The following is a 13,136-nucleotide window of genomic DNA, read 5'->3' as shown; positions in this document are numbered from 1 at the left end:
AACTACTAGGAAAACTACCGTAGTCACACTTAGTAGAATAGTTAGTGTTACAACTCTCGTTTGTAGTCTTAGATACCCTTACCCACTAAGCCACACAACATTGGCTATATAATGTGTATAAATGTGTGCTTTTCATGTAACCAGTTGGTAAGAAATTTATCAGTAAAATATTGAAAATAAAATAGGCCGAGTGTAAAAACTTTATTCCTAAGTCTAGGCACAATATTGTTAAAGTGAGCAGTTTTTAGATACCTTTACAGAGAGTATGCTTTGTAAAAGAGTAATATATGTGGACCTACTTGGAGTGACCCTTGCTGTAGTGGTAGCCAGAGTCACGTACAACTTGTCGTGCCAGAGGGAACAGCTCATCCCTCCTGGTGAGCAGTGCTGGCATGTACCTGCAGATCTGTGCTGCTGCCTCATTCACTGACACCTATCACACACAGAAACAGCATTCATCTCACAATTATCTTGAAACAGTGCAGGCGATATACATATGTTTCCCAGCAAGGATACTACAATACTGCATATAAAAGTCCAAACAATATTTATTAAAGCCAAAAGCACAGCACAAGTAAGATTGTTTGAAGGATGTTGCTTCTGAAACATTCACCATCCTAGCTGGTCCCACATAATGTCCTACTCACAGAAGGTCCGGGGCCAGACCAAGGTGTGTCATGAGGATCATCTTTACAGACACTGAGGGGGGAGGGGGGGCAGGCAACATTATCCTGTTGCAGAATGCCAATGTACTGGTATTTCTATTGGCCCTCTTACCTACATAAGCAGTCTGTGGCATCAGATATTCAAAAATAAAAGAAAGACTAGTGATTAACAACTCAATGATAGTGAGGGTATTAGAAACTGAGCACAAGCTCAGATTAGGAAAGAATGGAGAAGGAAATCAGCCATACTCCTTCAAAGGAAGCATCCCAGCATTTTGTCTTAAGTGATTTAGGGAAATAACAAGAAACTTGAACCGGGATGGCAGGATGCGAATTTGAGTAGTCATCCTCCTGAAAGCAAGTCCACTGGTACTAAGCATTGCACCACTTTGCACAGGTCAATATATGACAGTAAAGATTCTCTGCACATCTTTACCTCAGTTATTGCTCTTATAAGGGGCAGTCAAATGGATATGAGACAATGGGAAAAATGTAAGTAACCTGTTTATTATTTCAGAAGTAATCACCAAAACTATTAATAAATGTATCGCACTGTGAGACATGACCAATGCCTTCATGGAAAAATGACTGTATGCAGGCATGCACCTCTTCATCTTTAAAACAATCAATGGGCAGCAATGTCTTTCTTCAGGGCTTCAAAATTATGGGGAGATATTGGGACTGTGTGCAGGAGGTACAAGGGCTTTCTAGTGAAACTTCTGCAGCATGGTCAAAACAACTTTGGCAACATGTTTCCATAATACAGATACACAGTAAACGGTAAATACATGAGATTTTAAAAAGTGGTTTACGTGAGACTCTAAGTTTAGTTTGAGATACTGGAGCACCAGTTAAATAGCAAACACAAGTTAATGCAATCAAACTTAAGTCACACTTGGCTTTCAATCAACAGTCCATATACACTACAGAGGCTCTTGTGCAATAACTAGTTGGGTTGCACACTGTAGCTGCAAGTGTAAATCTAATCTATCATAGTATGAAATGGACAGGATTGTTACAGTGACTTGATCGTAGTCACATTCTCAAATAACCAGTGTTGTGGCCTGCTATGAAGCATGACTCACTTGGGAAGGCACAATGATGCGATCCTATTTCCAGTACTCACATTGTTGGCACCACATAATGCAGACTTGATAGTAAACATCTTGATTGGAGCCAGCTTCATATCGTCACCTCTGAATGGCCCTTTATGATACCAAAGATGCTATTAATGCCTTCATTGATTGAAGAATTTGCGGGGTTGTTGTAGCTGAATCTGTTACAGCACATGGTATAATGAGCATATCTTCTACTTGTATACTATGACAACTGGAACCAAAGCTTTGGAGTCATAATCATTATTCCGTATTGAAATGCACTATTCCACTTTGGTCAGTTTGTAATCAATATTTATGGGCATGCCCGTAAGTTTTATGTAGGCCTACTATATGACACTTCTGAAATGAATAGAAATGTCTTTAACCTACGCATTTCAGCCAGTTCCTATACATCATATATGTATGTAAGTGATAATGGTACCTTCCTTTTATATACAGTAGTCTTGTATTAGACACAATGATCTTCATGTCATGTAATCCAATGTTGTGATTCCTATCATACTGTGGAAAACTGCAACTCTCTTTCATGTTGGGGTAAAGTACAGCTGACATCAGGATCAAAGTTGGTTTAAGTACCATAGGACCTTTCTTGGCATGTTCCTTCTAGAGGTGGTATGTCCTTGTCTTCCTCTGACTTTTCAACTGATTTACCCAGCCAGCTACAGAGGGATGTACTTGTTGTACTGTGCCAGAGGAGAAACTCTGCATTTTTCTTGTATGTGAATCATTTCAAAAATTGAAAGAAATCATAAGTGACAGGAGTTAAAAAAAATTAATACTGGCTGAGAACTGATCCATGGATCTTTGCAGTTGCAGACTGACACTAACCCACTCAGTTCCCAGTCACACTTCTTAGTAAGTGTAAACAAAATCTTTTGTACTGTCATTTTACTTTGTAAGTGTTTAACTTCTTTCATAATGTGGATTAGTTTATATTTGATGGCACTGAATCAGCATATTTCCACCCAATACTTTACTTTCACTTCTCTATAGCAGTCCACAAAAATACAAAAAATTCAAATTAATAAGCCACGTTACTCTAAAAATTATGTTAAGAGAACTTTTATCTACATTGGCTTTGACCTTTCTTTCACACTTCATAAGTGTTAGACTTGTTCAGTCCAGTTGAAAATCCAGTGGATGTGGAAATACTTTCCTTGCTGTACTCTAATTTTTCAACTTATTTCCTTACTGCAATATAATATATCAACATAGACATCATACACCTTATACAATGCTTTTAAAGCTTTATCTGATTCTTCCAGAATTCTTTATGCCATGTCGATGGTCAAGCTCATTTTTGTCTCACCCAATGTCAAACAAAATTGAATTAATTGCAAGAGCAAGTTTGGTTACTCACCTCATGTAGTGTTAGAGGCTTCTCAGGCTTGCGCTTGCAGTCAAAGCGGCCATATATGGCTGCGTATTTCCTGATCTCTTCCATCCTCCTTGGGTCATCCTCCGCCATGCTGAGCACATGCTGCAACACAGCCCACTACTACTGCTTCACACAGGTCCAAATGCACACTCCATATTCATAAAAAATGGAAACAGATTAGTGCCCATATTGTGTAACAAATTTGTGAAAATGTACAAAGTTATACTTACAACATTAGATGATGGTATATCTGTGGATTTGACAACTGTGTCTAAGTAACATAGATGAAGTTTGAAAAGACATCAAAGTTGATCGCATCTAAAGTAAACTCTCTCTCTCTCTCTCTCTCTCTCTCTCTCTCTCTCTCTCTCTCTCTCTCTCTCTCCAGGTCTTCTTCTGCCCCCACCCTCAATAATTTGATTAAATATTTTAATGTAATCATAATAACTGTTTTACAATGCCATTGGATCACTCTTGCTGTCTTCGCCATCTGAAAGTTGAGATCTTATTGTACAGCTCTGCCAACTCGATGTCAAAGTCATAACCTTATGACTGCAAGTTGTGCTTGGTTGCATCCTGTGGAGGTGGAGAAGGTGCCAATTTCTGGAGACTATTCTTGTCCCACCTTGAAATTTCATGCCTTTTTCTTTTTATAATGTAGAAAATGGCATTTTTTTGTACCATCTGTTGCATTTTGTCCACAGATGAATCATATATGTGCAAATCTATAGTATAACATTGCAATTTTTGTTTAAATTTAGGATTTACTGGAATTACTCTGGTATAAAAACTGAATGTAGCCCCAACAAGTGGGTCACATTTGTCTGTGGGCAAATGGTGAACTACTGCCATGATTGAGTTGTGTAGCAAGGGGAAGGAGTGTCGTTTTACTGTTGAGGGAGGAGAAGAGTATTCTGGCATATGGCATTGGAGTCTATGTCGGATTTGAACTGGTCATTTTCTGCATCTCAATAAGGGCTACCTCGGAAAGCAACAGTGGGAAGATTGGGGATAATTTTAGCAATTTACCAATAAATCTTTTTGTAGTGTTAAGGAATTCCTTTGAAATGAGTAGAATTCTTTCATTTTTAATGATAAGTACCAGTATAATATAGTGGATTTTAAATTGTTTATACACTACTGGAAAATGAAAAAAGAAAACCTTTGTGCAAGTGACTAAGTCATCCCATACTTGCACAGGACACTACAAGTGCACAGTTAATCTGATGATCAAATGTGCAGCACAGCAGAGAAACCAGAAACTGTGTTATCAGCTGTGGAATGTTGCAAGCTACAGAACAGTTGTTCACCTCAACAGCCAGTAGCAGCCAGTTTGGCGTGGCATGCAGAGATCCATCTGTGCCTGCTGCATTGTTAGCATTCTGGAACAGTGTAGATGTGAACTGTTTGTGCAGTTGATGAAGTTTGAGCAAGAACTTATAGTGGGTCTATGGGAAGTTAGATGGTCATATTGCAGAACTGCACTACACGTGGGACAAGAGGTCTCCACACTGCTTTCATGTTATCACCACTGCTCAGCAAGAGGTGCACATGCCCATGAGCCTGGATCCAGACAGCGGCCATGCACAGCTGCACAATAAGACATTGCATCTTACAAAGTGAAGCATCGGACTTCCCCATGACTTCACAACAGATTAGGTATGCTTGTGCCAGGGTATCAGCGAGAATCATTGACAGCTGTCTCCATGAAGCGAGCTATGATGCTGCATGTAATGCCCCAGCATTGTGAAGCCTGCCTCCAGTGGTGTAAGAAGAGGTGCTTATAGAAGGACAAATGGAGATTTTGTTTGTTTTCAGTGATGAAGTTGCATCTGCCTTGGTGCCAATGATGGTTGTGTGTGTTTGTGTGTGTGTGTGTGTGTGTGTGTGTGTGTGTGTGTGTGTGTGTGTGTGTGGTGTTGCACAGGTGAGCACCAGCATCCGGGGTGTATATGACAGAAGCAGACAGAGCCAGCACCTGGCATCATGATACGGAAAGTAGTGTCTTACAGTGGCCATTTTCCTCTGGTGACCATGCACCAACAAGGAAATACGCCTCTACAACAAGACATTGAATACCCACATATATCCTGTGCCACCCAACAGGCTCTCCAAGATGTATATCAACTACCCAGGTCGGCTCTATCCCCAGATCTCTAAGACATTGAGCACATTAGGTACTGGATGTAACGTCGTATTGCACAGTCTGCAAAACCAGTAGGAGATCTGAGTGAATCGAGGCACCGGGTGTACAGTGTACAGTGGGCCATTCTACAAGACTACACTCGTCTTCATGGAAGAACTGCAGTGTGTATTACTGCAAAAGGAGGTTATACAGAGGATACTAGCACTGACATTTCCTGTGCCCTGTCAACTGTCCTCAGATGCATATGGCTATGTCGATGCGATTGTTTGTTGTATGAGGTCTGTGAGAAAACTAATGAGACTGACACCCTGCAAGAAGTCTGCTAATGCTGTGTTGCTCTACTTGTGTGGATTGGTCCGTTCATCCCTTCCAGATGCTCAGTCCGAGTTTAAGCTCCGTACTGCCATCAAGCGATTTTTGAGACAACCATCACTGAAGTTGTGCTTTTGTTGTGTGATATGAGAACGGCATGGAATAGCGGAATTTAGAGAAACATTATGGAATCTAGTTTCGTATTAAACTTGGGGAATCCGCGAGAGCGACTTTGAAAGGTTGAAATAGAACTATGGGGCACATTCCTTGTACAGAACACAAATTTTTCGGTGCCACAAATCATTTTTGAAAGACCGAGAATACTTTGAATATGAACCTCACTTAGGGAGACCTTCAACTGCAAACACCGACGAAAATGTTTAACGTGTGGGTGCTCTTGTGAGATTAGACAGACGTTTAACAATAAGGATGCTATGTGTTACAATGATGTCCTTGAAAGGCTCATAAAAAGGGTGAATCGAATGAAACGGGACATTAGAAACAAGTGGATGGCGCATGTCAATGGTCGCTTCTAACACAGAATCTGTTTTTTACATCTAGGAGATTACGTCAATAAAATTGTTCAGATTGTCTGTCTACTGAATCGGCGAATTCTTGGGATTCTTTTTTTTCATTTTCCAGTAGTGTAGCTGTTACCACAAAGCTACGACACGAAGTGTAAGATATGTCCGCAATCCAAAACAAATCCTGTATTTGACTATGGAGAATAAATGAAAGGAAATGTTTGAAAAGGTTTGAATCCTCCTTTAATTGCAGTGCCGAATCAGCTGCTGCGCCAGGTAAACTGTATTGCTTGTCGCAAACAGTTTGACAACCAAATAAAGTTAAACTATGTAGGGACTGCTAAATCCACAGTGTTCCCCTTTGTACTTGGCAATATTAAATTTGTGGTTTTGTGTAATCACAGGCAGTTATTTCCAGAAATGCACCGGAATTCTGAGCTGAATGAGAAGGTATACCTCAGAACGGAGGAGGCCACAATTGCATTCTCTTTCCATCCCTCTCGCTTTTGGTGACGCTTATGGGTAGGCAGCTACGAATTGTAAGTCCGGGCTAGAAACACGTTCCTCATGCGCACTGCTTATTTGAGACATTGTTCAATTTCAAATATTAATTTCCAAACAATGGTTCGAAGGCCCTCTATTTTCTGTATAATTCTAACCCTTTTTCTCATGTCATATCGCTAAGTCACATTGAGGAGTTATACATCCCAGTGAGACAAATTCACCAAATTATGTTCACATTTTGCAAATAAGTTGAAAGTAATAATGGGAGGCCTGGACGTTCAGTCCACGGATTTACGTCAAAGTTTGTACACTTCTAATAGTTCATTAGGACAACATGATGTGCAAGTACCCTACTGGCCATTAAAATTGCTACACCACGAAGATGTGCTACAGACGCGAAATTTAACCGACAGGAAGAAGATGCTGTGATATGCAAATGATCAGCGTTTCAGAGCATTCACACAAGGTTGGCGCCGGTGGCGACACCTACAACGTGCTCACATGAGGAAAATTTCCAACCGATTTCTCATAGACAAACAGCAGTTGACAGGCGTTGCTTGGTGAAACTTTGTTGTGAAGCCTCGCGTAAGGAGGAGAAATGCGTACCATGACGTTTCCGACTTTGACGAAGGTCGGATTGTAGCCTATCGCGATTGTGGTTTATCGTATCGCGACATTTCTCCTCTCGTCGGTCGAGATCCAATGACTGTTAGCAGAATATGGAATCGGTGGGTTCAGGAGGGTAATACGGAACGCCGTGCTCGATCCCAACGGCCTCGTGTCACTAGCAGTCGAGATGACAGTCATCTTATCCGCATGGCTGTAACGGATCGTGCAGCCACGTCTCGTCCCTGAGTCAACAGATGGGGACGTTTGCAAGACAACAACAGCATGCACTGTCAGCTAAGAGACCATGGCTGCGGTTACCCTTGACGCTGCACCACAGACAGGAGCGCCTGCGATGGTGTACTCAACGACGAACCTGTGTGCACGAATGGCAAAACGTCATTTATTCGGATGAATCCAGGTTCTGTTTACAGCATCATGATGGTCGCATCCGTGTTTGGCCACATCGCAGCGAACGCATATTGGAAGTGTGTATTCGTCATCGCCTTACTGGCGTATCACCCGGCGTGATGGTATGGGGTGCCACTGATTACACGTCTCGGTCACCTCTTGTTCGCATTGACGACACTTTGAAAAGTGGACGTCACACTTCAGACGTGTTACGACCTGTGGCTCTACCCTTCATTCGATCGCGACGAAACCCTACATTTCAGTAGGATAATGCACAACCGCATGTTGCAGGTCCTGTACGGGCCTTTCTGGATACAGAAAATGTTCGACTGCTACCCTGGCCAGCACATTCTCCAGATCTCTCCACAACTGAAAACGTCTGGTCAATGGTGACTGAGCAACGGGCTCGTCACAATACGCCAGTCACTACTCTTGACGAACTGTGGTATCGTGTTGAAGCTGCATGGGCAGCTGTACCTGTACACGCCATCCAAGCTCTGTTTGAATCAATGCCCAGGCCTATCAAGGCCGTTATTACGGCCAGATGCGGTTGTTCTGGGTACTGATTTCTCAGGATCTATGCGCCCAAATTGCGTGAAAATGTAATCACATGTCAGTTCTAGTATAATATATTTGTCCAATGAATTCCCGTTTATCATCAGCATTTCTTCTTGGTGTAGCAATTTTAATGGCCAGTAGTGTAGCAATGCTTAGGCGATTTCGAGAAAATCGCACCAGAATTTTTACACGGCAGTGACGTACCGTTGCGTTGCCACCCTGAGCAGGAGCTGGCGGTGGTCGAGTGGTTGGCATCAAGTCCCACTCCTTTTTTTTAATTTATGGATTTTTGAACACTAGTCATATTATTTCACAACATTTTACGTTTGAAAAGATGTGTAATGAAACATCGTGGCCTCCCCTTATAAATAGGACTTTGGTGTAGTAGCAGATGAAAGTAAAATTATTATAAAATAATTGTAAATAGTTTTATTGTGGTGGCTAGAGTGACGCGTGTGCAGTTACCTCGAGGTCCTTGCAGACCTTCTTCTTGGGGTTGTGGTGGCGCGGCTCGAGGTGGGGCAGGCTGCGCACCAGCGCGTCGGCGGCCTCTGCCAGCCTGGCGACCTGCGCCTCCAGCAGCACCGGAGTCACCTGCAGCGGGGAGCCCGCGCCCGACCCCGACCCGGGGCAGCCCGGCGGCGACGGCGCCTGCCGCACCGGGCTGGTGCTGTCCGAGCCCTGCACCCGGCACACAACCGTCCGTCAGGCGAGCCCTACCACTGGCATACGTTACCTGTTCCAGCTGGATCACGGCGAGTGGCTACAACTGCAGTGCAGCCACTCACAGAGGTCCCATGTGGGCTGTAATTATCGTATGGCCGCGAGACTTGGTAGATATTTTCATGTATTAATGCGGAATGGAAAAACTAATAGAAATCGACCTCGGGGAAGATAGTTTGGGTTCCTTAGAGATATTGGAACACGTGAGGCAATACTTACCCTACGACTTATCTTAGAAGCTAGTTTAAGGAAAGGCAAACCTACGTTTCTAGCATTTGTAGACTTAGAGAAAGCTTTTGACAATGTTGACTGGACTACTCTCTTTCAAATTCTGAAGATGGCACGGATAAGATACAGGGAGCGAAAGGCTATTTACAATCTGTACAGAAACCACATGGCAGATATGAGTCGAAGGGCATGAAAGGGAAGCAGTGGTTGGGAAGGGAGTGAGACAGGGTTGTAGTCTCTCCCCGATGTTATTCAATCTGTATATTCAGCAAGTAGTGAAGGAAACAAAAGAAAAATTGGGAGTAGGTATTAAAATCCAAGGAGAAGAAATAAAAACTTTAAGGTTCGCCAATGACATTGTAATTCTGTCACAGACAGCAAAGGACTTGGAAGAGCAGTTGAACGGAATGGATAGTGTATCAAAAGGAGGATATAAGACGAACATCAACAAAAGCAAAACGAGGATAATGGAATGTAGTCGAATTAAGTCGGGTGATGCTGAGGGAATTACACTCCTGGAAATTGAAATAAGAACACCGTGAATTCATTGTCTCAGGAAGGGGAAACTTTATTGACACATTCCTGGGGTCAGATACATCACATGATCACACTGACAGAACCACAGGCACATAGACACAGGCAACAGAGCATGCACAATGTCGGCACTAGTACAGTGTATATCCACCTTTCGCAGCAATGCAGGCTGCTATTCTCCCATGGAGACGACCGTAGAGATGCTGGATGTAGTCCTGTGGAACGGCTTGCCATGCCATTTCCACCTGGCGCCTCAGTTGGACCAGCGTTCGTGCTGGACGTGCAGACCGCGTGAGACAACGCTTCATCCAGTCCCAAACATGCTCAATGGGGGACAGATTCGGAGATCTTGCTGGCCAGGGTAGTTGACTTACACCTTCTAGAACACGTTGGGTGGCACGGGATACATGCGGACCTGCATTGTCCTGTTGGAACAGCAAGTTCCCTTGCCGGTCTAGGAATGGTAGAACGATGGGTTCGATGACGGTTTGGATGTAACGTGCACTATTCAGTGTCCCCTCGACGATCACCAGAGGTGTACGGCCAGTGTAGGAGATCGCTCCCCACACCATGATGCCGGGTGTTGGCCCTGTGTGCCTCGGTCGTATGCAGTCCTGATTGTGGCGCTCACCTGCACGGCGCCAAACACGCATACGACCATCATTGGCACCAAGGCAGAAGCGACTCTCATCGCTGAAGACGACACGTCTCCATTCGTCCCTCCATTCACGCCTGTCGCGACACCACTGGAGGCGGGCTGCACGATGTTGGGGCGTGAGCGGAAGACGGCCTAACGGTGTGCGGGACCGTAGCCCAGCTTCATGGAGACGGTTGCGAATGGTCCTCGCCGATAGCCCAGGAGGAACAGTGTCCCTAATTTGCTGGGAAGTGGCGGTGCGGTCCCCTACGGCACTGCGTAGGATCCTACGGTCTTGGCGTGCATCCGTGCGTCGCTGCGGTCCGGTCCCAGGTTGACGGGCACGTGCACCTTCCGCCGACCACTGGCGACAACATCGATGTACTGTGGAGACCTCACGCCCCACGTGTTGAGCAATTCGGCGGTACGTCCACCCGGCCTCCCGCAGGCCCACTATACGCCCTCGCTCAAAGTCCCCAACTGCACATACGGTTCACGTCCACGCTGTCGCGGCATGCTACCAGTGTTAAAGACTGCGATGGAGCTCCGTATGCCACGGCAAACTGGCTGACACTGACGGCGGCGGTGCACAAATGCTGCGCAGCTAGCGCCATTCGACGGCCAACACCGCGGTTCCTGGTGTGTCCGCTGTGCCGTGCGTGTGATCATTGCTTGTACAGCCCTCTCGCAGTGTCCGGAGCAAGTATGGTGGGTCTGACACACCGGTGTCAATGTGTTCTTTTTTCCATTTCCAGGAGTGTAGATTAGGAAATGAGACACTTAAAGTGGTAAAGGAGTTTTGCTATTTGGGGAGCAATATAACTGATGATGGTCGAAGTAGAGAGGATATAAAATGTAGACTGGCAATGGCAAGGAAAGCGTTTCTGAAGAAGAGAAATTTGTTAACATCGAGTATAGATTTAAGTGCCAGGAAGTCGTTTCTAAAAGTATTTGTTTGGAGTGTAGTCATGTATGGAAGTGAAACGTGGACGATACATAGTTTGGACAGGAAGAGAATAGAAGCTTTCGAAATGTGGTGCTACAGAAGAATTCTGAAGATTAGATGGGTAGATCACATAACTAATGAGGAGGTATTGAATAGGATTCGGGAGAAGAGAAGTTTGTGGCACAACTTGACGAGAAGAAGGGATCGGTTGGTAGGACATGTTCTGAGACATCAAGGGATCGCCAATTTAGTATTGGAGGGCAGCGTGGAGGGTAAAAACCGTTGAGGGATACCAAGAGATGAATACACCAAGCAGAATCAGAAGGATGTAGGTTGCAGTAGGTACTGGGAGATGAAGAAACTTTCACAGGATAGAGTAGCATGGAGAGCTGCATCAAACCAGTCTCAGGACTGAAGACCACAACAACAACAACAATGCGGAACCGATTTACGCTGAAAAAAAAAATTAGTTCCAATTTGGGCCAGCAGCAGCAAATTTGGAGCTGCGAATGCAAGAAAGACATACTGGAATGTTGCTGTATGTAACGGATTGGGAACGGGCCGTGGACAGAAAAGCCGAAACAAGTGAGAAAGTACGCAGTTTGTTCAGTATGAGCATCAGAGACGTCAAACAGATGGTGTACATAGCCAGCTTTGCGCCTGGTGGACAAAATTGGAACTATTTTTTTCCAGCGTGTATTGTTTCCACATTAAAGGAGGGACATTCATGAAAGACACACACTTTAAGAGGTATATCTCATGCACAATTCCGAAAATGTGCTAATCAAATTTTGCCTAATGCTTTACGTGAAATTTACATATTTGCTGTTAAGTCCCTTGGATTATATATACTTCACTTTTTATGGAATTTAGAAATTTTAAGAAGTTTCAGCATTGCAGCGCGTCAGCAATGGTAACTATAGAAATAATTATGAAAAATCCGCCTCGACTGCACAAAGTACCTGGTTTTTACCTAGGTTTCAGCGTGGATAACCACGCCTTCTTTAGAACAAATATAAAACAGCTTGCCTAAATAGGCATAGTCAAAGGCTAAAATCAACACCTATAACGGCAAGACCCCATATTTTTTTTTTTTACAAATATACGGTACATACCAAGTCAATTAGACTGTGACCATCGTACGTTGGCTGGGGTGAGGCAGCACACACAGCGTTGAGATAACTCTTCGCTACAGGCCTGGCCCGTACTACATCGTTCATGGCACTGCCAAGCTTAGCAAGCAGCTGTGGTAGCCATTACTTCGGGTACTCACTGGTGTGTTGTGCGTTTCTCGCTGTTTTCTTTTCTTATTTTTAAATGACCCAAAGTCCGTTACAGGGTTCGAGCACGATTCGCACGATCTATCCCAAAACGGACCGGTGATCGCAATGAACATGCGTCGTCACTTGTGCTTTCGCAGAAGCGCGAAACTCATGGGTAATCTGCCAGTCCTGCGAGAGGGAGGCGAGGTTGTTTCCACATGTTGCTCCACCTCCGTGAAGGTCTAAGGTGTCTTAGAGTGGGCGTATTTGCATATCGCTTTTAGTTCTGATGCTAGAGAGGCTAAGAGAGATGATAAATAGAGAATGCTGATACGTAGGTACAGAGCTATTTTCCCCAGATTTTCATGGGTCAGTACCAACTTATATAAAAAAACTTGTTAGTTATCGCCAAAATAAGCGAGGTAACAAATGTAGGAGCTTGAATGTTTTTACGCACGTAGAAACACTAACAAGGTAGAGTTGGCCGTTAGGAGACGCCTGTGTCTGACAGATTAACGTTCCAAATCTTCTACAAACGCAAAAAAAGAAACAGTTAGGTTGGTCATAACAAAGTAACGCCAGTT

The 13,136-nt window shown here is 44.0% G+C and overlaps 1 protein-coding gene across 2 annotated transcripts in view; it reads right to left on the bottom strand.

The window, feature by feature from the left end:
* The window catches only part of LOC126353980 (NGFI-A-binding protein homolog), a 363,923-nt gene that overhangs the window by 31,310 nt on the left and 319,477 nt on the right, over positions 1-13,136 (bottom strand). Inside the window, exons 5-7 of one of the 2 annotated variants that reach the window (XM_050003286.1) lie at positions 8,688-8,903; positions 3,144-3,278; positions 300-433 (exon numbers count right to left, since the gene is read on the bottom strand). In XM_050003286.1, the coding sequence (XP_049859243.1) occupies positions 300-433; positions 3,144-3,278; positions 8,688-8,903 (485 nt within the window). The remainder of the gene's footprint in view (positions 1-299; positions 434-3,143; positions 3,279-8,687; positions 8,904-13,136) is intronic. The other variant, XM_050003292.1, reaches the window with a different exon arrangement.

Source organism: Schistocerca gregaria, chromosome 1 (genome assembly GCF_023897955.1).
Source record: "Schistocerca gregaria isolate iqSchGreg1 chromosome 1, iqSchGreg1.2, whole genome shotgun sequence".
In the NCBI taxonomy this organism is placed as follows: Eukaryota; Metazoa; Arthropoda; class Insecta; order Orthoptera; family Acrididae; genus Schistocerca; species Schistocerca gregaria.
The sequence above is the reverse complement of the archived record's forward strand: the minus strand, read 5'-3'. Positions and strand labels throughout refer to the sequence as shown.